Genomic DNA, 26,783 nt, shown 5'->3' with positions numbered 1-26,783 from the left:
ATCCATTACTCCTTCATTTCAAAAAATAATGCACCCATTTTCATCAACCCAGTCAACGCTGAAATTTTAAAGCAAAGGGATTTTGTTTTATTGGTTTTAAGGGAACTTGAAAAGTAGAAATGTGATTTTTAAGCTGTGCTTATGTATTTTCAAGCCTATAGCCATTTTTCCTGGATCGTCATGGGGGCCGACTTCACCTCCCTCAAAAAAAGTGCATGGCCTCAGATTATATGTGAGGTGGTGGGGTTTCAGGGCAAGTGAAAAAAGCTGGAACTCGGCAGCTCTGCCTTTCTTCTCAGTGGCCTTTCTGCAGGAGCCCCATCTACAGCACGTGCTCAGGAGCTGCTGGACAGTATATGCAACCAGTGAGAAAACCATGGCCCCAAAGTGAGCCCCATGGGGATAAATACAGCTTTCATTAGTTACCATTCAAGACTGCTTCCAGCTGCTTCCTTTTCCCACAGAGACTATTTCTGACTCACAAGTAAGAATGGGTTCTGATTCACCTAAGCATTACGATGACCAGTTTTTAAAATGTCTGCCCTTGGTTGTGAAACTAACAGATACAGTTGTTATTTTCCTAGTATGTAAAACAGCTCACTTTTGGTATGCGAGGTACAAATAAAAGGTTTAGTAGCAAATCCTTCTCTACTTTAAAAGACAGTGAAGATAGCAGCTCAGGAGTCACAGGAGCAGCTCAGGAGTCACGGGTGGTGGTCAGCCTTGCTGTGTGGCCCCTCCCCCACCTACCAAGCGACTATTTCTCAAATAGCTGTTCTAATCCTTTTCCATGTATGATTTGCAGGCTTGTGTGTGGTCATTCAGTTCTGTGAAGCTCTTTGCAGGAATGTCGGGATATTGTACCTTTTGAAATCCCCCTTGGAACCGTGGTGCTTTGGGGGATTTGCAGAGATGCAGAAGCAGTCGTAACAACGCAATCTTGTCTTCCATGAGGGAGGGCCTGGCTGCCAAACCCAGGGCCTGTTCTGCATCACTTGTCTTGACTTTCCTTTAAAAGCATTAAGTGGGAAGGTACCAGTTCTGCTGAACAAGCAGGCATTAGGCATTGCCTTTTATAAGAGAAGTCATTTAAAACATCGAAAATATGTTTGAAAGATACTAGTATACTTTCCTCTGACCTCAATTTCATACACTAGTAACTCTCCAGTCCCAGAGACTTAGCAGGGACATGCTCCCTGCCAGGTGGCCAGAAATGTGTGTCCACCCAGAAGAGAGTGCAAGCTTGATTGAGGACACTGGGAAGTTGTGCTTTGCCATACATATTGCCCTAAAGGGAAGCTGCACATTTCAAAAAATAGATTTAAATCTCTTTTTCTCTCCATATCTCTCTTTATCCCTCATCCTTCTCCCTCTATCTTACACACATACTCTCTTCCTCCCCTAACAACACCACCTGCACACCACCACCACCACACCCCCGCCCCCCACCATAGCTCTCTCCATTACTGCTTTTAACCTTGAAACCTCTGTTGTACACTTACGCATCCATCCTGTTCCTACTCTTGCATTATTAATGGGCCTGGAGCAATCCAGCCAGAACGCTGACATTACTAATTACTGCTTATAACCAAGAAGTAAGGAGCAGGGAGTAAAGTGGGTCACAAGACAGTGTCATAACAATAAAACACTGCTGTCGGGCAAAATTGCTTAGTGTCTGTGCTCCGTTGTTCAGGGTGGAGATGGGCTTTCACCACGGGCTGACCTGGTAAAGACCCTGCTGGCGGGAGGGGAATAAATGCTCTTCACATCGGTCACCCCAGGCTCTCGCTGTCTGTGCATAGGGTTGGAGAAGGGGATTTGTATTGTTTCCATCAGTACAAAAAACATCCGGAATTCTTACTCTAGCCGAACAGCCTTTTGAAAACAGGCTCTTTGCTGTGATGGTACGAACCAGAAGGAAATACAGCAGAGAGGCAGGGAGAGCGCAGAGGGCTGGCTTTGTCCCCTCAGGGCCACATGCTCTGTGCCCTGTGCCTGGATCCACCCTTCACCTCCAGGTGTGAGCCTACCCATCTGTTAAGTCCCCTCCATCCTGACTCCTTGGCAGGTCTACACACTTAGGTGCATTCGTCTGTGCTGTTAGAAGATGTGAGCTTGGTGGACCAAGCACATGCACTTACCTGACTCACAAAATACCGGGTGGTAGAGCATCGTCAGAGGAGAAGGGTCCTGAATGTAACTCTGCACTCAGCTAGCCAAGGCCCTTCCCAACACCTTTCCTCTGTGGAATGAGGATAACACCAGAGCTACTTATTTGGGAGGAGTTGTTTGGTTGCAGATGTATGTGGAAGACATGTGGGTTGACATGCCCGATGTGAACTGCAGTGGCAGTTTCTTTGAGGTGAGGGCAGCACCTCCTCCTACAGCCTGAGTGGTGTATGTTTCAGGGAACATTTCACTGTGCCGCAGACATTGATAAATCTCAGGCCTTTAATGTCACCTCAGAAACTTGGCCAAAACCTGCCCAGCTTCTGAGAAACACTGACCATGTCTTCTAGAGGAATAGGAAGTAAAAAGGGATTTTATAGATGTGAGTAAAATAAAATATAATCAAACTCTGCAGGCATAGGTTACCTGCCCCTTCACATACCACTTTCTAGATCTGTGCATATTTAAATTAGTTTACTCACGTACTATCATGGAATTACAGTCCTGAAACTAGATTTCTTATGCCATGGAAACATTGCTTGTAGAAAGTCCAGGAAGAAAGGAAAACTACTTTGTAATAATATCTTCTAATTTCATTTAAAAGCATGAAAGACCATTTTGAGAGGACACAAAACTTAGATTTTTCTTGAAAACAGCTTTATGAAAGAGGAATTATTGATCACTTGACAGAACTGAGAGGTGGTAGGTTTCTAGGTGCCCTGCCTCCTGGTCTTGAGATGTTTTGCCTTTCCTTTTTCTTCTTCCTGTTCTTCCTTTTTTTTTTTTTTTTAAATACTACAAATGTAGCCATAGTTGACAGAGTATTGGGGTGAGTCATGGTTCTCAGAACTGAAAGTAAATCCTGTCGCTTTTCCCATGTGTTATACCAACCAGATGCTGGAAGCAGGCTGTGTGAAATGGCAGGAGTCCCGAGGTGGCAGGGCTCTCTAGTGTGCTCTCAGGTGAGCGTGAGCATGGACACTGATGTCCAAGTCTCGCACCAGGAATTCGTTTCTTCACCTTGCTTTCCTGTTCCTCCAGGAAGGATGGAGCCACAGCAGAATTCCATATACCCTGAGCTTTTCAGATCCACTTGATGAAAAAGAGCTCTCTAGTTTCTTTGAACTTTTTTTTCTCTCCTCATTTAATCAACATTTGAGGTCAGAGTCTATTAAATTTTACTTTAAAAAGCATAGTGATCTGCATAGTAATGTTAACTTGTCATTTAGGGACCTGTGTCATACTTCATCAAAAGCAACTTTTTTGATAAGGATGTGAAATAGGGGCACCTGGGTGGCTTAGTCAATGAAGCGTCTGCCTTCGGCTCAGGTTATGATCTCTGGGGGAATTGGGATCGAGCCCCACATGGGGCTCCCTGCTCAGCAAGGAGTCTGCTTCTCCCTCTGCCTCTCCCCCCAGCTTGTGCATGCGTGCTCTTTCTCACACATACACAAATAAATAATTTTTTTAAAAAGCATATGAAGGGCAGCCCCGGTGGCACAGCAGGTTAGCACCGCCTGCAGCCTGAGGTGTGATCCTAGAGACCTGGGATCCAGTCCCATGTTGAGCTCCCTGCATGGAGCCTGCTTCTCCCTCTGCCTGTGTCTCTGCCTCTCTTTCTCTCTGTGTCTCTCATGAATAAATAAATAAAATCTTAAAAAATTAAAAGATAAAAAATAAAAACTATACGAAATAGATAAATTGAAAATTACCCAGTGCTAGAGTCACCAACAAAATCTTGCATAACCCATTCCAAAAAAATAAGATTGACCTTGGGAGGTACTGGTCAGGAGACCTCTCCAAGAAATTCACTGTTAAGTGAAAACAAGGTAAAATGTGTGCATTGTGAGTGTTTAAATTCTTTTGTATAAATGTAAAGGATTTATCTGTTGTTTTTTCTGGAATGAAACAAACTGCTGAAGGAAGGCTTGAAATAAGAGGAATGCACTTTGTCTTCATTTATGCCTTTTTTGTGTTTCTTAGTAGCATGTACCTAGGTGTGCTTGCTCTCACCAGTAATCTCTGTATCAACAGAGACTAAAACAAAATACCCAACAACACTAAGACAGATAACGGGTTTTAGCTGAAGCCTTCCTCCCCCTGACCTTCAGTCGTCTGGAATGAACCAGTCAGTAGTTCCTGCTTCCATTTGTAGCTTTTGGATATGTGAGTGTCTGGTATTATATACAGTCCTCACCCTATTTCATTTACTGTCTGCTTTTTATAGTTTTTTACTCTCTTCTCTCAGTGTAAAATAATTGAAAGAATAACCATTGCTGGAAAGGCCTTTCAATTTTACACAGTTCTGTGCTTATGACAGAATGAGGCCTGGTGTCCTCACTGGCCAGAGGTAGGAATCCAGGACCTGAAGCAGGAATGTCTTCTGTTAAGAATACTCTCGTGGGGGTGGGCAGCCCGGGTGGCTCAGCGGTTTAGCGCTGCCTTCCGTCCAGGGCCTGATCCTGGAGACCCAGGATCGAGTCCCACGTCAGGCTCCCTGCATGGAGCCTGTTTCTCCCTCTACCTGTGTTTCTGACTCTCTCTCTCTCTCTCTCTCTGTCTCTCATTAATAAATAAAATCTTTTATAAAAAAATATAAATAAATAAATAAATAAATAGAATAGAATAGAATAGAATAGAATAGAATAGAATAGAATAGAATACTCTCATGGGACGCCTGGGTGGCTCAGCAGTTGAGCACCTGCTTCAGCTCAGGACATGATCCCAGGATCCAAGATTGAGTCCCATATTGGGCTCCTTGCATGGAGACTTCTTCTCTCTCTGCCTATATCTCTGCCCCTCTCTCTGTGTGTCTCTCATGAATAAATAAATAAAATCTTTAAAAAAAGAAGAATAGTGACTGTTCTTTCGTGTTTGCACGAATTGCAAAGATTCGTGCAATTTCGATGGTAAAGTTCCATCTTACTCATTTGAACTGCACTGTTCCTTCCACATGTTAGACGTTTGTCAGGGGCCATACCTGTATTCGTGCAGAAGTGAGATTGATGGAGCAGAAACTTTTGATGCCCAAATCTGTGTTGTATGTTTTCTCAATTAGGGAACAGAATCAATACAGAGAAAACAGAGACTTTGCTGATTGGACATACTGATTCTTCTGGTCTTTATTTGCTTTCCAGTCACCTCTCTAGTTTCATTTTCAAAAGCCACTACGTTCCATCAAACATAAGTAAACTCATCAGAACAGCTGCTTTTTTCCTGCTAGAAAACAGAAAAGAGAAAAAGAAAACAGAAGAAACAACAGGATGATAGGATGCTAATTATGGAATGACAGTAAGAATTCTGGGCATAGGGAATCCCTGGATGGCTCAGCGGTTTGGTGCCTGCCTTCAGCCCAGGGTTTGATCCTGGAGTCCCAGGATTGAGTCCCACGTCAGGCTCCATCTGCCTGTGTTTCTGCCTCTCTTTCTCTGTCTTTCATGAGTGAATAAAATCTTTAATAAAAAGAAAAAATTCTGGGCATAACGTATGTAATCTAGGCAAGTTCTTCAATCTCTTAGTAACTTGGTTTCCTCATCTGTAGGATGGGCATGATAATACCTGCCTGTCTCACTGGGTTGTCTGAGGATTGAAGAAAGGGATGTTTGTAAGACTTAGGCTGCACCTTTAATCTTCAGAAATTGGATGTCTTCCCTCCAAGATACACAATAGGTTAGGGTGACCACAGTATCTTCAGGGGTTATCGAAGAGAAGATTATCCCTGCAAGATGACACAAATCAATGTGTTTTTAACAAGAAAATAAAATAGAAGAGAGGATCCCAGGATAACAGAAGCAAAGAAGTTTTCCAAGACCTGTGCGGGGGCTGCCACCTCAAGACCCGAAGGAGTTGAGGACCAGGGAGAGTTAAAACTAAGTGAGGGTTATCAGTCAGCAAATGATGTGGAGCTTGAGAACAGTGAAGATGTTTCTCAAGGCTCGTTTTTCTAAAGCTTAGGATGGCCAGAGATTGTAGCTACATTTTTTCTGCCCTGTTTTTACAACATGCACTTGACTGAATTTTTTACATAGTTTTCTACAAGATCAGTACTTAGAACACATTATAATGCTATGAATGTAAAGAATTCACATTTTGAAAGTGTTTTGCTTTTGTTCAAGCCTTCTTAACATACATATTTAATTACAAGGCATGAGGATTAATGGGGCTTTGAATATTTAAAGTTCTTTTCCCAAGATTAATTTGATTTAATTACCCCTGAGCTCAGCGTTTGCAGCCTTTTGACTTGCTGTTTGGATGCCTCTGTGAGAGGAGAGGGGCTCAGACATGCTTCCCTGCCTGCCAAGCCCCACCCTATTCATTTTCAGCTTATCACTTTGTCCTTTTGGTTTGGAAAAGAAAGGGAAAGGTAGTAGAAGTTACCTCTATAAGTTCATCATATAACTAACTTGCTGTATTCTTAAAGTAACGGTGTTTAGTATGCATCCCTTAGCATCCAAGACAATAAAATAACAGAATAATTTTTACAGCCCTGTTCTTCCAGAGATTTAAAAATCCTCTGTTGTACCCTGGGTCCTTCAACCCTGCTGGCCTGTGTGAAGAGGAGGACCAGGCACAGGCCCCAAAAGAGTTCAGTCCCCAGACAGGGGTCTAAAATTGATCGTGATTATCCATCTTGTTGTAAAGGCAGAGGAGGTCCGAGAGCATGTGAGGCAAAGAGAAGGAGGTGTCTTTGTTCAAGGTGATTGAGTTCTTTCCACCTCAGACTGCCACTGCCAGCAGAGCCACCCTTGTGTCTTGTGTCTACATCTGTGGCAGATGACAATTGCAGGGAGCTCCTCTGGTTCTTAAGGCCAGTGACTGAAGGCTGCTCTCCTTCTGCTGTGGTCTGGCTCCCCATAAGAGGCAGAGTGTGGAATGAGCAACCAGTGACAAAGGTGGCACGGTTGAGGAGGGGGATACGCAGGTTTAGCCAGCAGAAGCTGGCCACTCAACAGCACCAGGGGTACCTGGACAGGCGGACAAGGTGTTGAATGATGTCCCTTCCCTGCACAGCCTGAGCCTGGGGTGGGGGAGCAACTACAGACCACCCCAGCAGGAATTCACATTTCCTTATTGATATAGGAGAGGACCCTATAAAAGCAAAGCTTCTGTGCCTTGAGCAGATATCCTTTGGGAGCCCATTGGAATAGCTGTTAAGATTATCAGTAGAGGTGGCCCTGTTCACCTCTGCTCAACAACCAGGGCAGGGGTGCTCGGGCCTTGAGCAGAACTGTGAACACTACTACACAAGTCCTTGGGGTGATCTTCATTGCCACTAACATAAGCCAGGCTTGCTTTCCAGAAACTGCAGGAGTGGTGGCTGGTGCTTCCTTGAGCAGGTCTGGAATAACAAAAACTGGCAGTAGTTTGAAAATCAGGATGGTTTCCTTTGTTTTTGTTTTTTAATGCATAGGCTCAGTGTAGAAAGCCCAGCTAGTGGAACCCCATGTTCAGCCATCACAAATCAGTGCCAGATCCTGGCCAGGTTGAATGCTTTTCTGCCTTCTTTTTTTTTTTTTTTTTTTTAATTTTTATTTATTTATGATAGTCACATAGAGAGAGAGAGGCAGAGAGACACAGGCAGAGGGAGAAGCAGGCTCCATGCACCGGGAGCCTGATGTGGGATTCGATCCCGGGTCTCCAGGATCGCGCCCTGGGCCAAAGGCAGGCGCCAAACCGCTGCGCCACCCAGGGATCCCGCTTTTCTGCCTTCTTGTTCTTCACACGTCACCATCTGCTTTTGTCTAGTCCTTAACCCAGTCACGGCCATCCTCAACAATTATAACTCGTCATATCATAATGTTACTATTTTTCCTTAAACAGAAGCTGCCGTGCCCTTTCCCTATCCCTTCAGAATGAAGCTAGAGAATCCTCTTGTCTGTGTGATCATGGCAGAGTAACTAGGCTATAAGATCTGCTCATCTCATTGTGAGATTTTTGTGGACTTTGTCCCAAAACTTTGAGCAACTGCCAGCACCCCATATCCCCCAACAATTGTACAATTCATTGATTAACTGCTGCTGTGCTAAGCTCTTTAAAAACTATTCCCAGGGGGCACCTGGCTGGCTCAGTCAGGAAAGCATCTACTTTTGGCTCAGATCATGATCTTAGGGTCCTAAAATCAAGCCCCACATCAGGCTCTTTGCTTAGCAGGGAGACTGCTTCTCTCTCTCTCTCTCTCTCTCTCTTTCTCAAATAAATAAATAAAATCTTTAAAAAAAAACAAAAACTATTTCCGGGCTTCAGAGTAACCCTGAAAGAAATGTCATTACCCCCATTTTACCAGATGGGGACACTCGGGCTTGTGGGGTGACCCAATCAAGTGGGGGCCGCTGGCACGTGTGGTGGAAGGAGTCACCTAAGGCAGAATAAAGGAGATAGAAGTTTATTGAACTCACTGCAAGGGAGAAGAGGGGAAGCTATCTGCCAGGAGGCAGTGGCAGAGAGGAGCTATCATTAAGAATTAAGCGGGGAATAAAGAGGTATGGGAACATATGTGGGGCTGGATCTTAGGGACCTAAGAGCAGACCTGAGCTGAAATTAGGATTCAGCTGCTTAACTGACAGAGCCACCCAGGTGCCCCCCGCAGGCTTCATTATCTTAACTATGTCACTAGAACCTTCTGAAAAGATATGCTGGCTCTGCCCTCTATGGGTGTGACTTAACCTCTGAGCCAGGCAGAGGCCACTTCTGGGCAACAGGCTTGAGCAACGGGAACATGAGTAAGGCACAAGGACCCACAGTGACCAGCAGGCCAAGTACAAACAGACCCAATAGGCAACCTGCCTTGAAGTAGCCATAGGCCCTACCTAGCTGACCAATGCACTACTTGTAACCAGGCAGAGGTGCCAGAAAAGGGAAATTCCATATGTTCCCATACCTCCTTATTCCCCACTTAATTCTTAATGATAGCTCCTCTCTGCCACTGCCTCCTGGCAGATAGCTTCCCCTCTTCTCCCTTGCAGTGAGTTCAATAAACTTCTATTTCCTTTATTCTGCCTTAGGTGACTCCTTCCACCGGACATGCCAGCAGCCCCCACTTGATTGGGTCACCCCACAAGCCCGAGTGTCCCCATCTGGTAAAATGGGGGTAATGACATTTCTTTCAGGGTTACTGAAACAACCACTCAGCATGGAGTCTGCTTACAACTCAATCTCTCTTCCTCTGTCCCTTCCCTGTGTGCATACATACAAGCATTCTCTCTTTCTCTCAAGTAAATCTTTAAGGGGGGAAAAAGATAATGATGCCCATGTTACTTTACAGAGAACAAGGAAATAATGTTGCACCTACCTTGGCGTGGTAAGGAGTGTGGGAGGTGCTAGCCGTCCCTCTTGTCACTATGTGAGAACAGCAGCTCTCTTTTATTGGGCGCACACAGTTTCTCATTTATCTTTACGGGGATGTTGCCAGGTACTTGCTTTCCTCGTTTTTATTGATGAAGAAGCAGAGGGAGCAGGATTTGCTCAGCCTCGCGCATAACCCTCTGGTCCCTGTCCCCGTCTTCCTAACGTGAGGTGCTGTAGCTTTAGCTTGTGGTCTGGCATTTGCTATTTGCCATTTGATTGTAATCATTTTGTAAGTACCATGTCGTACTCAACCTTTTTTTTTTTTTTTTTTGGTACTAAGCATGACAAATACCTGTGTTCTCTATTTTTATTTTATTTTATTTTTTAGATTTTATTTATTTATTAATGAGAGACACGGGGTGGGGGGGGGAGAGAGAGGCAGGCAGAGACACAGGCAGAAGGAGAAGCAGGCTTCACGCAGGGAGCCTGACATGGGACTCGATCCCGGGACTCCAGGATCACGCCCTGGGCTGAAGGCAGATGCTTAACCACTGAGCCACCCAGGGATCCCCAATACCTGTGTTCTTAAACAGTTTGTAAACCAGTCAGATGTGCTTTGGTTTACTTACATGTGCCCTGAGTCTAAGGTATAAAGTGTTTTCCACTGTTGCTGCTGCAAATAATTCAGTGCTTGGCTTTGTACATAAAGCCTTTTTTTTTTTTTTTTTTTTTTAAGAATTATTCCTTAGGATGGATCCCAAGAATAGGACTCCTGGGTCCAAGAGAAATCCATTTTCTCGAGACTTCAAAATTCTTTTCAAAGGGGTTGCATGGGGATCCCTGGGTGGCTCAGCAGTTTGGCTCCTGCCTTCGGCCCAGGGCATGATCCTGGAATCCCAGGATCGAGTCTCTCATCGGGTTCCTTGCATGGAGCCTGCTTCTCGCTCTGCCTGTGTCTCTGCCTCTCTCTCTCTCTGTGTCTTCTCATGAATAAATAAATAAAATCTTTAAAAAAAAAAAAAAAAAAAAAAGAAGGGTTGCATGTAGTTACCTTCCCTCCAGTATATCCTGCTTATTTTAAAAGGAAGAATGTCACAGTCTGTTCTTCAGCTCAGAGACTGACTGCCCTTCCAGAGGGACACTGACATCTATGAAGGGCTACTTTGTGCAGTAGCTTTTGAGGTATTTCCAAAGGATTTCAAAACAAAATGTTAGAGTCCACCTTTGAGCAAAAGCAAGTGTGGGCCAGCACTGAAGTACCAGATCCACCAACTTTGCAGTTTAGAAAGGCAAACCACCCACGCATTTGTCCTGGCAGCATAGCATCTACCATGATTGTCCTCTGAGTGGACAGGTGTGCTTGCTGGTAAGTGAGGGCATCTCTTGACTGGCCCTACCAGGAGGACAGCAGTTGCTGGAGTGAAGAAACAGAGAACAAAAACACATATACCTGTGAAGCTGTGTTGTGAGAATATGTGAACATGTTCCCTCAAAGTTCATGGTGGCTGAGTTTGTCACCTTCGGTCATCTTTGTAACATTCTTGAGAAGATGCTGCATGCGCCCTTGAGGCCACATGTTGGCTCTGAACTTCCTTTTGAGTTTGGTCTTCTCCGTTCCCATTTTGGAAGTTTCCCATTTGTAGAATCAGGACTGAACTGTGGTCCTTGATTGGACACTGAGATCAGTAAATAATGCACTCGAGCCAGCCAGTGCTGTCTGTGGCACATGGAAGTTGTGGCCAGCTCACCAGATAAAACTGTCCCAAGTTGAGTCACAAGATTCATTGTCAGTGTTTCCCAAGTAACATGGACAGAGAAAGGTTCATGATATGGTCAGTTGATAGACTAAGGAAGGAGGAGGACGCTTGTCCTTGGTGCTGAGGGTCCTGCCTGACCCTTGAGGCTTTGAGAAAAAACCCTTGAAATAAACTAGAATGTGCACTGGAACAAAGCTAGTGGTTTTTCTCCCAGAAGCCTAGAGGCTATTGGAGACACAATAGCAGGTCCTGGAGAAATAATAAGGACCAAAATCTAAGCTCCTTCTCTGGTCAGCCAGAAATAGTGGTGGTTTCTGGACACAGGAGTGGAGGGATCTAAGGTGGAGCTGGAAGACTAGCTATTGAGTGGTAATGTTCTTTAGTGGTAAGAGGGAGACTAAGAACAGCTTTGTGAGGGAGGCAAGAGGATCCTAATTCGTGTTTTAGAAATGTGTAGCCAGGGATCCCTGAGTGGCGCAGCGGTTTGGCGCCTGCCTTTGGCCCAGGGCGCGATCCTGGAGACCCGGGATCGAATCCCACGTCGGGCTCCCGGTGTATGGAGCCTGCTTCTCCCTCTGCCTGTGTCTCTGCCTCTCTCTCTCTCTCTCTGTGACTATCATAAATAAATAAAAAAAAAATTAAAAAAAAAATAAAAAAATAAAAAAATAAAAAAAAAAGAAATGTGTAGCCAGGTGGAGATGCAAGCCCGCTGCTTAGGGGACTTCAGGGCCTGGGCCCATTGGGGCCAGGGAGGGGCTGACTGATTTTGCCTTGGAGAGTTAGATATCATGAAAAAGTGACTCCAAGACCAGACCTGGAAGGCTGCTGTAGGGCTAGGGCAGAGAAGTAGGAGAGGCTCCCAGAAAGGATGCAACATATTGAAAGTGTTTCCGAGGGTAGGTGGTGGCTAGGAGGGGGACACTCCTTGTGGGAAGTCCATCCAGGGTGGGAAACAGGAGCGACATGATCACATTCAGTGTCTCAGAGGGATATTCTGGCAGCAGTTTGAAGGAAGGACTGGAGGTGAGAAGAGGTTGGAGGCAGGGAGTTGAGGACGGCTCACAGCCTGAAGACAGACTGTGCACCTTATGTAGCCACGCTGCCACCCTCATCATGAGACCATCTGTCAGCAGCAGAAAGGCAGACATGGGCAGGCTGGCCTTGTGGAGCTGGTGGGGAACGGCTGCTGGCTTTATCAGAGTGTGATGGGGGCTGGCTCTGGATCCTGTGTGATGCTCTAGATGTTCCTGGGTAGGTTCTTTTTTTTTTTTTTTTTTTTTAAGTAGGCTCCCCTGCCCAGTATGAAGCCCAGTGCAGGGCTTGAACTTATGACCCTGAGATCAAGAGTCGGACACTAAATGGACTGAGCCACCCAGGGGCCCCCCTGGGTCAGTTCTAAAGGCACTACTGTAGCTATTACTGTAAGACCAGGTGTTTTAAATGCACACACAGAAATACACTCCTTTTCTCACTGCTTCACTTCGCTTTGCTTGCTTGCTTTTTCAGTTGCATCCTGCAGCAGCACATTCCACTGGCAGATTCCATGGCGGGGATATTCTTTTAAAAAAATTATTTATTCATGAGAGACACAGGCAGAGACGTAGACTGAGGGAGAAGCAGGCTCCTCACAGGGAGCCCAATGTGGGGCTCAATCCCCGACCCGAGATCATGCCCTGAGCCAAAGGCAGACGCCCAACCACTGAGCCACCCAGGCTCCCAGGAATGTTCTTTCACTTGCTTGATGTCAGTGGATTGATTTTGTGATCCATTGCCACAGCACCTGGAGCTCAGGCCTTATCAAATAGCTGTTCATGTGGCAGAGATGTCAACCCTTAGAAGTACCAGGCAAGGAAGACTGCTGAGTGCCTCTCGGTCAGCTTTCTCCCCATCAGAAGGCCTTGCCCAACTTCCCTGGGCATGCCATTCTGGGCCTTAGATATTGGCCCAGAGTCCCTAGGCGGTGGCAGAACAGGCTGTCAGCTTGGGGTACTGTTGGTGGGCCTAGCTGGAGCAGCTCTTGCCTGTGTGGAGACCCCAGCCCCATCTCCATAGCTGTGTGGCCTCCCACCACCTGCCTCCTCCTGTGCCACAGTCTCATCTGGCAGAATGGGGAGGAGAACAGCACCCTTGAGGAGGTAAGAAAGTGCTTAGTCCATAAGCATTCAGCCAGTGCTGGTCGTTGTCACTCATCCTGCTCCCTGTATAAGCTCCTCTTCATAGATTGGCAGCTTTACTCAATGGTCTTAATATTCTAGAGTCACAGTTCCCATACATTTCCTTGTTGCTCTGCTCAGGGCCATTTCCAATCCCTATGTGGGCCAAGTTATCAGAAAGCAACTGATAAACCACCTGTGCCACCCATGTCTCCAGGTGCTCACACTCCACGGCAACATCTGGCCTCCTCAGCTATCTCTGCAGACCTGCTTCCCAGTCCTTTATGTCTCTCAGTGCTCTCTCAGCTCTCAGTTCCCTTCAGCTTTTTAAGTTAGAGAAGCCATCTTTCACTTGGTCAGCAGGTGTCCAGAAATATGCTCTGTCACCTTCTGTATGAGGGGCCTTACTATCCTGATGGCTGGAGACACACCACACCACCCCCACCCCCACCCCAGGGCAGAGTGTTCTGCAACTGTGCTAGAAGAGCAGGAGACCCTGTAGCTCAAGCCATGAGCACTTGTGATGACAGTGGTAGCAACACAGAACAGCAGCTAACGTTTATAGTCACTGCTTTGTGCCGCCACGCTGTGCATGCTAAAAATGAGTTCTCTTATTCAATCAATAACAGGGCTATGGCTGTTAGATCCCATTTTATAGATTTGGAAACAAGCTGGGAGAGATGAGACACCCGTCCACCTGTGTTCACTATTTAGTAAGTGGCTGAGGCAAAGTGCTCAGATCTTCCCAGAGTTCCTGACCACAGGTTATATGGGGGAGCCCTGTCACACTCATCTGTCTTAATCCCCCTAGTCTGTGTGACACGATTAATGGTATGTACTTGGCGAGGCTATGATGCTGATCAGAGGATTATCTCAGGCAGATCATTGGCTGTTTCCTTCCTGAGACTGGTCACAAGCCTTAATATTCTATGGATCCGGTGGGGTCATTGGAGCTACCCAGGCTGCAGCACTTAAGATGAACGTAATTCAGATTGTTCGTGACCACTGGGTACATATACTTGTGCCTATGGGGTTTGTCCTTGGATGTTATCTAGACAGAAAGAATGATGAAAAGCTAACTGCCTTCCGGAATAAGAGTTTGTTGTTTAGAAGGGAATTGAGACCCAATGAAGAAGTCACCTGGAAGTAAAGGCTGTGACTAAATTACAGAATGTTCACATTTTAAAAGTTAGGAGAGAAATAAAAGCACGTTCATTATTTTAAAAATATATATATATTCTGTGGATCCTGTTCATGAGATCTGGATAAAGTATTTACATGGCAGGAGCTGGAATGATATAAAGATGTGTTGTGTTTCTCTGCATGTGGATATTTTAAATGAAAGTCTTGTTGATGGCGGCAAGATAGGTAGTAGGTTTCTCAGGGTGATTTTGTTAGTAAGGAACTAACAGTTACAGCGGACAGCCAGCAGAGGGCCCCAGAGCCTCACAAAAAGCCTAGATTCTGGCTGTGGCTGGATGCTCGCCAGTTCCCAAGCCAGCGCCCTTTGGCTCAGTAGGGAAGCATTCAGGCAAGCCTGCACTGGAGTGCTCATCTCTGAACTGGGAGGAAACCCCAGTACCTCCAGGATCAAGATAGGAATAAAGCAGAAGGTAGAAATTATAGTTAATTATAGAAGAACAGTTGTAGAATCGAGTGACCTGATAGTCATGTTTGGTTTTGCTTTGAGGGTGGGGCATGAATGAGATTGTGTGCCATTGTATGTAGGTAAAGGAGTAACCAACCTATGCAGGAACCAGAAAGGAAGCAGGAAACCATCCAGGTCCATCCCATTCTAATAGTCCTCTTCCCTGATTTTTACTGAGTTCTGATTCAGTAATGTAATAGCCTCCACATGTGTGATCCTCCCCCTGGGCAGATTCTTTCCTGGAATGTTCTGAGCAGCTGTCCCAGGACTGTGGACAGTAAATGTTAGTGAGGTAATGACAGACACACCCAGAATGGGATTAGCTGTTTGGCTCTTAACCCTCAATATTAGCAATTGAATGGCCAGATTCCAGACTGGTTCTTAGTAATTTCTTTCCATTTCAGAGGATACTGACTATAGATGCTTAGAACAATGCCTTTATAAGGGGTTGTTACTATTATCTACTAAACACTATATATGGACCTTTAAATCATGCTATACATCTTATTTTTCTTTTATTTTATTTAGATTTTATTTTCCTTAATGGTAGAAAGCTTGGGGAAATAGCACGAAAGCCAAAAGAATGATTCTGTCATTAGCAATCACATCCTACAATGGATACAACTTTTTTAATGCACACCTTTAGTGAGCATTTGGAGGCATTGACATACATACAGCAAGTAGAGCTCATAGTGTTCAGAGGCAAAGGAAAATGAGCAGTTGCTCCTTGACTGATATAGTAGAAATGCATGCTCAGCAGTCTCGAAGTAATATGTGCTTGCTCTGAAATGAACAGCCTGGCAGTTCAGAAATAATACAAAGTAAAATCCTTTTTGTTTTTCCACACTGTATAAGCTCTGTTAGAGTGCCCTTAAAATGTTGGGTTGGGAAGGCTGCACACATTAGATTCTCTAGTGGTATTTTACTTAATTTGGGCCTCTAGTTAGGTTTCTTAGAAAAGTCATTTAACATGGTTTCATTTGGTTTGTTTTTTAAGAAGCAATAACCCCTGCCCACTGGAAATAGGGACCTTGGTGAGATTGTCTTAGAGTCATTGGTCCTGTGGGAGCAGCCCAGCTGGACCCACACCTGGTCCTAGGCCCAAGGTCAGCCTTGAAATCACAGCATGGGACAATGGTGAGAGGGGAAGCACTTGCAGCCTGAGACCTAAGGAAGGCTGGTGGTTTTTCTGCATGTCATGGTTCTCATATTGTCCTGTGTGTTTCTGAGTCCTTTATTTTGTTTTCCAGTTGTTAGGCCTAAAGTGCTATTCTTCCATAAAAATAAGGTCTTAGATTGGACCAGGTTTTTCCGGCTCAGGGCTACTCTTTCCAGGTGGGCCTCTCCCTGTCCTGTGCCCTCTCAGGGTGCCCAGGGTGTTTTTTGTGTCCTAGAAGCACCCCTAAAGCTGTGGGAGCTGCACAGCCAGGCACACTGGACAAAAGCAGTGGGTCTGGAGCAGACGGCACCCTTCTATTCCACTGGACACAGCTCCCTGGCTCTGCTGAGCAGTTTCCCCAGCAGTGGTGCTGACAGCACTTGTCTTGTTTTCTGCACCTGCTGTCAACATGTTTACTCACAGCTTTGTTTTGTGTTAAAGTTTACATAAACTTCTAGGCTAAGGGGCTGGGGAAAAGGGAGTTTCCTTAGAGCCAGAACTCAGTAGAGGTGGTGCTGTGAGCTTCAGGATCTGTGGAGCTCTGCCTCTCCCTATCCACCAAGAGACAGCCCAGCGAAGTCACTCCCCAGCAGAGCCTTACATGCAGGCCCACAACTGCCCTGGGGTCTGAGAGGGTGGACATGAAGCATCCTGGGCAGTAACTCGCTCCTAACAGGCACTGAATAAGGGGCACCTCATCTAAGTGGTCTGGAGACATTACTTCTTTCCGTGGTGTTATCTTAAAATAAAAAATTAAGCTTTCAGGGATCCCTGGGTGGCGCAGCGGTTTGGCGCCTGCCTTTGGCCCGGGGCGCGATCCTGGAGACCCCGGATCGAATCCCACATCAGGCTCCCGGTGCATGGAGTCTGCTTCTCCCTCTGCCTGTGTCTCTGCCTCTCTGTCTCTCTCTGTGTGACTATCATGAATAAATAAATAAAATCTTTAAAAAATAATAATAATAATAAGTAAATAAAAAATTTTTTTAAAAAATAGGCTTTCAGTTAAACTATGGGAATTCTGCTGTGTTATACTTAAAGCACTAACAACCATTTTTGCATCCATGTTGCTTTAAAGGAGTCCTGGGCCAACAGATTTTTCTAATAGGCTGTAGTTTCTTAGGGTTGTCGGGGTTTTTTCTCTTTAGCCAGATGGAAAAGGTTCTTCAGAACCTTTCATTCTTCCATTCCACCTGGCCCAGAGTCTAATGCTGGACTGAGGCCCTGGCCTCCTGCACTCGGTCCCCAGCTCTCCTCCCTCCCAGCTGCCCTGTACTGCTAAGTCAGCCTTGCTATTCCTTCATGTCGCCTAAGGAGAACCTACGGTGGCTTCTAGAGCTCAGGCTTTTTTTTTTTTTTTTTTTTTTTTAAGATATTATTTATTCATGAGAGACACAGAAAGAGAGGCAGAAACATCAGCAGAGGGAGAAGCAGGGTCCCCGCAGGGAGTCCAATGTGGGACTCGATCCCAGGACCCCAGGATCACGACCTGAGCCAAAGGCAGATGCTCAACCACTGAGCCATCCAGGTGCCCCAGAGCTCAGGCTTCTGACACTTTTTCAAGTCTGGCCCTTTCCTCCTATTTTTCACAAACCAGACCAATCCCCTGCCCGACTGCATGTGTTCCCAGAGGTACCTCTCCCTGAACCACACTCCCCCATTCTCTTTACCACTTGTCCTGTGCCTCCACAAAGCCCTCTCCAGCCCGTATAGCCCTGTTGATACTTTCCACCCCATTTACCGTATGGAGGCAGGTAGGCAGGCAGGCAGAGGCACAGTTTGACACTTTGGGGCTCCATAGAAGAATCCTAGGAACCACTGAGTACTTAACCCACTTCCCTCACTTGGGTAGTGCTAATATTTGATGTAGCACTGCCCTGCCCACAGGTGGGGCTTAGTATTAAAGGGAGTCCACATCTGTTTCAGCAACAGGTTTTTTAGTAAATTGGTCTTAAGGGGTCCAGATGGAGTGGAGGGAATGGCCATACTACACATGTGTGCTTGTCCCACCCTGAGTGGGCAGAGAGACTAATAGAGACCAGCCCATGCCTCTTATTAAGACAAAACAGACCCATAAATTGCAGCTCCTTAGGTTAAGGCCCAGGGAATCTCAGTACTTCTCAGATTTTCTGACCAAGAGATACCCAAAGGTCAAACGGTGGAATCTAGAGAGGTAAACTCAAGCAAAGACTGTGCTCCACGTGTTTCAAGGGGGGGCCTTGGCTTCTCACCTCCTGTTTCAGACCCCTACCCTCCCCTCTCCCTCTGACTCCTTTCACTCCCACTTTCCCACCTCTGTCACCAGGCTCTGTCTCACATCTATCCTCCCTGCTGTGCTGCTCACCTGAATTACCACAGCAGCTTCCTAACCATTCTTCCACTTAATTCGCCTCCCTCCAGTTCCATCCTCTAGACCTGCACTGGAGTGATCTTCCTAAAAAAGACTTGATTGACAATATTGCCCTCCATTAAAGCCCTCTAGTGGCTCCCCATGGCTCTCGGGAGGCCCCTTCGGAGGCCTTACACTGGCTCTGGTCAGCCTCTCCACACTGGTTCCTTCTCTCAGCATCTTGTTCCACTCACATATGCCTTGAGTTTCCATAAAGCCAGACTGTCTCACATCCTCACGCTTCATTCTTGTTACCCTCTCCTGGATGACTCTTTTCAACTGTCACACTTCAGCTAGATCATCTTCCCAGGCCCTGCCCACCCCTCTCCTGAGCACCTAGAACACCCTGTGACCTCCTTCCGTGTGCCCCACTGCATTAGCCAGTCCCTGAACAGAAGCACTGTGGAATCCATCTCTCTCATCCTAGTACTTAACTCAGGACCTGGCATAAGCATTGAATAAACAAGTGAGTTAATCATGAGGAGCAGGCAGCACTACTCTCCAGTGATGTCTACTCTGTGAGAAGACAGTCGTTTTCAGAGGGGCCTTTTCCAAACAACAGTAGCTAGGAACTCTTGTACTTATCTTTTGGGCAGGGGATGGCAGGGAGAGAGGCAGAGAGGGGAACATGGTCTTGATAGTCAAGGAAAATGACAATGATACCTCCTTAAAAGTGAGCAGGGGACCGGCTGGTGAGTATAGTAGTTCAGTGGATGAATGTTTCCTTGGCACCCCAACCGTATTCAATCCTATGCCTCACCCATAAAGTGCAAACCAAGAAGTTGTAAAGTAGACACACACACACACACACACCCATGAGATCCAGCTCCTAGCCATGCTTGTTTCATCCTCACTGACATTATAAGCTAGTTTTTAGTTAGCTACCAATATATAAAATCAGGTTTTGTGTAAAATTCCAGGTCTCTGGCTTCTCTTAAATTTAAAACTTTGGGCAAACTGAATCTCACTTTTACTTGACAACTCCCTTCTTGAATCTTACAATCTCCTGGAAGTTAGGGACAGAGTCTTATTCATGGTTTTTCTACTTCCTAACACAGTGTCTGGCTTGCTTGGTAAATATTGGTTGACAGAGATGTAATTAATCACACCTAAATATTTTAACTATTTGTTGTTGGTACCAGCAGGAAAATAAAGTAAGATGAATGCAAATTTAATTCAGTACGTATTTTGTGAATTCTGGAGACCATTCTTTATTCCCAGAAAAACATACTCAGAATCTCCTACCTGTCAAAGTTAGTAGCATAAACTGTCTCTTCACATTGCAAGCACTCCACACTTGTTGGGGGTAATTATTCGAAGGCTGGTTGCTAGGGTCACCTGGGTGGCTCAGCGGTTGGGTGTCTGCCTTTGGCTCAGAGTGTAATCCCAGAGTTCCGGGATAGGGTCCCACATCAGGCTCCCTGCATGGAGCCTGCTTCTTGCTTTGCCTGTGTCTCTGCCTCTCTCTGTGTGTCTCTCATGAATAAATAAATAAATCTTTTTAAAAAAAGAAGAAGAAGGCTGGTTGCTTTGCTCCTTTCTACTAAGTTAGCAAACATAACTCTCCAACTTGATCATTTTGTAGTGTGAGAGTGTTTGACATTAAGTGAAGACAAAAGTAACTGATAAAGGGATCCCTGGCTGGCTTAGTCAATAGAGCATCCAACTCTTTATCTCATACTTCTGTGAGTTTAAGCCCCACATTGGGTATAGAGATTACTTGTTTAAATTTTTTAATTAATTAACAGATATAACTACAAGATTAATGTTCCCCCAGGGATCCCTGGGTGGCGCAGCGGTTTGGCGCCTGCCTTTGGCCCAGGGCGCGATCCTGGGGACCCGGGATCGAGTCCCACATCGGGCTCCCGGTGCATGGAGCCTGCTTCTCTCTCTGCCTGTGTCTCTGCCCCTCTCTCTCTCACTGTGTGACTATCATAAATAAATAAATAAAATTTAAAAAAAAAAAAAAGATTAATGTTCCCCCAAAGAAAACATATTTAGAGGCAGCTACTTCCAGGAAGCCATGTATTCACCTGGATTAGAAATAAATTGGTGACATTCTTGGTTTTCTGGGACTTAATCATTGTCACTACAGTCTGTATTTTCTATCTGTCTCCCCAAGAATCATGACTTAGTCTTCAACATGTATGAAGAAGATAGGAGGGCAGCATGAAGGGATCACGACTGCTCTGGAGGCACCACCACCTAGTGTTTGATTAACATTGGAGGCTACTTATTATTTTTTTTAGGACTGCAATAGCTAAATGCCACAGGCTGGGTGACTTAAACAACAGAAACTTATTTTTTCACATTTCACAATTTATTTTTTTTATTTATTTATTTTTATTTTTATTTTTATTTTATTTTTGGAGTTTATAAGTCCAAGATCAGGGTATCAGCAAGTTTGATTTCTTCTAAGACCTTTTTCCTTGGCTTACAGGTGCCGCCTTCTCCCTGTGTCCTTGTATGGCCTATACATTGTGAACATGTATCTCTGATGTCTGTCTACATGTCCACATCTCCTCTTCCTCTAAGGAACACCAGTCATATTTTCTCTTTAGCCAGATGGAAAAGGTTCAATGGAGAAAGATTAGGGTCTACCCTTAGTGTCTGTTGTCAACTTAATTGCCTCTTTAAAAACCCTATTTCCAAATAGATTCATATTTTAAGGTACTGGGCCAGGACTTAAGAATCTGAACTCAGGAGGGGAGCTACAATTCATTCCATAACAGTCACAAATAAATGATGTGGGTTTTTTTGGTTTTTTGTTTTTTTGTTTTACTGAGTCAGATAGTTGGGAGAGCAATATAAGGCAGGACCAGTTAAGATTGGGCTTACGGTCAAGCCAAAGACAAATCAATTAGAGTTATTAGCAAATGTATCCCTTGTGTATTTCCAGATCCAGCATTCATCCAGGCACATGGAGCAGTTGCTTTTGAGCCGGAGTAGAGCAGAGCTTGGGGACCATGGCAAAAGGCTAATAGCTTCTAGTAAAGTTTTATCCTATTGTCCATCTGTTGTTATTTTGAGCATTTGCTGTAAGGAAAGAATTAAGAATGAAAACAGATACTAGCAGTGCCAGAGCAGTCTACACTCTGGCAGCCTTCTGCAGGGCCAGGTGCTCATGGGAATCACTAAGTCTTCTAGGGAAGGGGACGTGGATGGGGTGCAACTGGGACAGCTCCCAATGTGGAGACCTTCAGCTTCACCTTCCTGGGCTGGTTTCTTGCCCTCTAGGAAAGCTGTAGGTGAGCTGCTCATGTGGCCTCAGCTGCACATTCTCCCTGGGTAGGCCCTGTAACAGGAACTAAGAGCTGGGGCTGTGGATGAGGCTTGTAGACAGCTTGGAAAAGATGAGAGGGAAGTCACATTTGCAACTCACTCACAATACTTTATTTGCCCGTCTGCTTCCAGAGGTCACCTTTAGGTTTTTGAATTTGAAGAAACTAATGAAAAAGTAGGAGTGGGGATTAAGCATGCTTTGGGGTCAGAGTGGTAGGGACACACTATTGATGCATTTCTCCCTCATCAAACTTTTCTGACAGTGTTTGAGATAGTTGCATCCTAAGGTTTGTTTTAAAGCCACTTTAGGGATCCCTGGGTTGCTCAGCAGTTTACTGCCTGCCTTCAGTCCAGGGCGTGATCCTGGAGTCCCAGGATCGAGTCCCACATCGGGCTCCCTACATGGAGCCTGCTTCTCCCTCTACCTGTGTCTCTGCCTCTCTCTCTCTCTTGCTCTCTCGTTCTCTTGCTCTCTTGCGCACGCGCTCGCTCTCTCTCTCTCGCTCGCTGTGTCTCTCATGAATAAATAAATAAAATATTTTTTTAAAAAGCCACTCTAACTAACAGGACCAAAAACGTACACCCAAGAATAAGCAAACAGACCAATAAAAGATGGTTTGTCTTCATCAGACAGTGAGCTCAGCATTCTCCCTTGGGCCTAAATATCTCCTCTTGGCAGCTGCCCCAGCATGACCTGGCATCAGGCAAGGCTATTTCTCCACATAACTGGGTCCTCCTTGCCACCGGCAAGCAGCTACAGTGCTCAGGCTAGTGTGTGCTCAGTGCACACAATGTATCTACAGTCCTAAAGCTTTGTCAGCATCATTTATGAGCATGCTTTCCAAACTGCATTGTCTGCCATCTCATTTTCAGTGGTGTTTGCTAAATTTTGATGCTAAATTTAGGCTTTGATTTATGAACATCAACAGTTACAGACTTCACTGCCAAGCCCTTCCTGTCACCTCACTCTCTGATGCCTTTTTGGTGTCCTACTGTTGAATCTGTTGATCATCTTCCACTTGAAACAAGATGGAGTGATGATTTCAGGGACATTGAGTAAAAGAATAGGCAATGAATATAGTCCGCTTCCCTATAATTGCCAATAGAAAAACAATCTTCTGAAGAACCCAATTTTTTATTTTTCTGAAAGAGGCATCAAAAGGATGAACAAAAACAAGACCTGTGTAAAAAGAGGTCAGAGCTTCTTAAAGTTCACTGCATATCAGAATCACTGGCATTTGTGTCAGAATGCAATTCTGATTGATAGGTCTAGAGTGGAGCCTGCCATTCTGCATTTCGTTTTGTTTTGTTTTGTTTATGATACTCACAGAGAGAGAGAGAGAGAGAGGCAGAGACATAGGCAGAGGGAGAAGCAGGCTCCATGCACCGGGAGCCTGACGTGGGATTCGATCCCGGGTCTCCAGGATCGCGCCCTGGGCTAAAGGCAGGCGCCAAACCGCTGCGCCACCCTGGGATCCCCCATTCTGCATTTCTAACAAGCTCCCAGGTACGGACAGTGCTGCTCATCCTTTGAGGAGCAAGGGACTAGGTAAATGTCCCCTAAGGGAACCATTTGTAGCCACCTGCCTATGTTAAACGGTCTCCAATGTTCTTTATAGTATTTGGTCTCTCAGAACTAAAAATCACTAATTAAACAAATGGCTCATATTCTGAAGGAGAAGACTAGTTTTCAACTGGAGAAAGAGTCATGTGGGCATCTGAGTAGGAGTGTAAGAACAATAGTGTCTGGAGACCTTGGATAGGTGATATACTAACCAGTGTTGTGTCCATAATAAAAATTTGTGAGAGACAGTTGTACCATAACTGGAGTTGTCAAAATTCGTGAATTGGAAGAATAAAAGGAAGAATGGATTGGAGGAATAGTGGCACACACCCATGCTGTTTATCATGAAGTGTTTCTCTGTTGAGACCCATGTTCGTGCCCCTGTTGTTATGTCTTCCAGGCTGGGACTCTCCCCTGTGCACTGCTTATCATGCCACAATGTCAAGCTGACATTTTTTCCCCTCCCTTCTCTGACCCACATACTCCACTCATATCTCCTGCACCCAAGAGAGACTTTCCTTTTTGTCATACTTCTATAGTAGTGAGAGGTAATGACTGAAAGAAAGCCCACCTTTGCTGTTTACTCTAAAGAGGGTTTTTTTGATTTGTGTGCGTGTGTGCTTTTTTATGGGGCGGGGGTGGTGGTGTTGGGGTGTTTTGTTTTTGTTTTTGTTTTTGTTTTTACAAGAAGGTGAAAAACTACCAGCGTGGCAGCAGCTTTTCTCTTTGCAAGCCTGCTATGTAAACAACACTTGTGAAGTGTGCTGTCTCTTGGCTTCCAACTAAGGACAAGTCCAGGCCCTTCATTCCAACACCACAGAAAAGGGACTGTCATCAGTAACACATCAGCAAGCTGTGTGTTGGTTTTCTCTTCCTGCTTGACAAGAATTTTTTATTATTATTTATTCATAGAGACAGAGAGAGAGAGTGAGGTAGAGACACAGGCAGAGGGAGAAGCAGGCTCCATGCCGGGAGCCTGACGTGGGACTCGATCTCGGGATTCCAGGATCACGCCTTGGGCCAGAGGCAGGTGTTAAACTGCTGAGCCACCCAGGGATCCCCGCTTGACAAGAATTAAACAGCCCATCATTATACCTCAATTGATACCAGAACAGAATTAATGAATTTTGAAGTGTGCAAAAAGGATCAAAAGTGGATTATCCACCCACCCACCCCTTTTTTTAAGTAGGCTTCACGCCCAGTGTGAAGTCCAGCACAGGGCTTGAACTCACCACCCCGAGATCAAGACCCAAGCTGAGAACAAGAGCCAGACGCTTAACCGACCAAGCTACCCAGGTGCCCCAAACGTGATTACACCCTTAAATTTATTTTACCTTTGTTCTTTCTGGGAAGACAGAATTCTGTCTCCTCGTAATGTAAAGAATTTGGGAGAACTAGGAGTTCTTTGGAGGAAAGTCATCCTAAAAACCTTTACAAGTGTGTAGTACCCTTGATTCCTATCCCTTTTCCAGGAGCTGTGTGGCTGAGGGCAGATGAATGCTTTATCAATGGTCTTTGACTCCCTGAGCAGTGAGGAAGGCCCTGAACTCAGAAGAAAAGAGCTTTGTGGTCAAATGTAGTCCAGGCAGAGTATCGCCAGGGTCACAGCTGAGGGATTAGGCCCTCTTATGTAGAGCTGTTCCTAATATTTGAAGCATGAAGAGAGGATACAGTTTAATAACATCAAGCACCACTGATGGCTCCCTGTACTCTGCTTCATCTTCAGCGGACACCTAGTAAATATTGTAAGTGGATGGTGAGTCTGCCCTGCAAACCATCTGAGCAAAGAAAAAAAGAAAAAACAGACACATACCCAGATTGCATGACATGCAAGCACAGAAAATGAGCCCCAGGGAATATCAGGTTTATTGCTGTTGTTGTAATCCTTAAAGAGTTGGAAACAGAAATGGCAAAGTAGTCAGAGGTACCTTGGAAAAGTGGAGCCCACTAGTGAAATTAGCATTCAAAGGGACTGCATCATACTCAAGGCCATGTATTTTCTCATTTTATCTTGTCACTCCTGGGAGATCTGAAGAGTAAGTCTTTGAGAAGAGACTGGGAGCCTGTGCCTAGCATAAATAGTAACAAATTGTCTTAATGTCTAAAGCTTGGGCTCTTTCTGCTATATTGTGTTATCTTCATTTCTTTCAGGAGTTGGAACAGCAGGTGGGAAAGGCCCCTGAGCTTTAAAAATAAAAATAAAAATGGAAGGAAGTTAAAGGGACTTTCCAGTTACCAGCCAGAAGCGCACCTGACATCACACTCCAAAAGCCATTTACCTTAACTTCCTAGGTATCATTTTTCCCTCCATTCTCTGTCTACTCAGAGTGGTGAGCCATAAAATCCTTTCAACAGAACATGTTTATGTCTTTCTCCAGTAATAAGAACCACCAGGCAACTAGAGGGATTGCACTGCTCAACAGAGTGGGTGGGGGCCACGTTCAGGAGACAGGCCTCTACCTTTTCATAAAGTCCAGTTCTGAAAGGGGAAATGAAACATTAGAGAAAGAGCAGGATTGAGGGGTCAGCAGGGAGAATACCAGGAAGATAGAGAAATGCAGATGTGCAGGCCCTATCCAGGGAGCGCCAGGGAGAACACAGCCACTGCAGAGAAAGGATGGGGAGCACTCTGCCTCCCCAGCCTACCTTACTGTTCTCTTTGGTTGTTTCCCACCCTGACTCTCTCCGCTTCTTTAAGAACCTATTCTATTCCAAAGTTTTCCAGACGTCACTGTCAAATCTTGGTATCATAAATGGTCATCATGTAACCTTAATAACTGCAGGCTCCATTCTTCCTCTATATCCACTTCCAGGCACAACTACCCACCAGGAGCCCAACTATACAAGAAAGATTATATTGATACATTCTACCCTGAATGTCTGCCTAGGAATTCCTTTTTTAGTTAGAGCTGAAGTTTATGGTTCTGGGAAGCTGCTACTACTAACTTGTGATCTTCTGTTTCATGGATGTTACAGTTCTAACCCATTGATAATTAATAGAATTTGAGCCAAGAATTATCTGAGTGTTATCTAGTGGTTGGATGGGACTCAGAGTTAAGCCCATTACTTGTATGTAACTCTCTTGGTTCCAAGAAGCTCAACACTTGGAAGAGTTTCGGATTCTATCAATCTAGGACTACAAAATGGTGGAAATTCTGTCTCAAATTTTATAAAACTTCACCAGAGAGAAGTGTAGGTAGGATGTACCTCACTACTCAGGCCGAGAAAGATAGATGTAGAGTTACCAAGTACCCAAAGATAGAGACTGCCAGTCTCTGGTGTATATCCATTTCCCTCACTCCTCTTTCCTTTATTTATTTATTTATTTATTTTAAGATTTCATTTATTTGACAGAGAAAGCACAAGCGAGGGGAGCAGCAG

At 45.2% G+C, this 26,783-nt stretch overlaps 2 protein-coding genes across 8 annotated transcripts in view; both read left to right on the top strand.

Annotated features, from left to right (window-relative positions):
- RNF216 (ring finger protein 216) overlaps positions 1-26,783 on the top strand; it is a 161,203-nt gene that overhangs the window by 84,026 nt on the left and 50,394 nt on the right. The window lies entirely within an intron of this gene.
- On the top strand, positions 14,290-14,590 carry LOC144318167 (NADH dehydrogenase [ubiquinone] 1 beta subcomplex subunit 1). The gene has a single exon (XM_077904946.1). It carries the CDS (start codon positions 14,340-14,342, stop codon positions 14,511-14,513), a length of 174 nt encoding a protein of 57 aa, XP_077761072.1. The 5' UTR covers positions 14,290-14,339; the 3' UTR covers positions 14,514-14,590.

This window comes from Canis aureus, chromosome 8, assembly GCF_053574225.1.
Source record: "Canis aureus isolate CA01 chromosome 8, VMU_Caureus_v.1.0, whole genome shotgun sequence".
In the NCBI taxonomy this organism is placed as follows: domain Eukaryota; kingdom Metazoa; phylum Chordata; class Mammalia; order Carnivora; family Canidae; genus Canis; species Canis aureus.
Note: the sequence above shows the minus strand (reverse complement) of the source record. Positions and strands in the feature narration are given on the sequence as shown.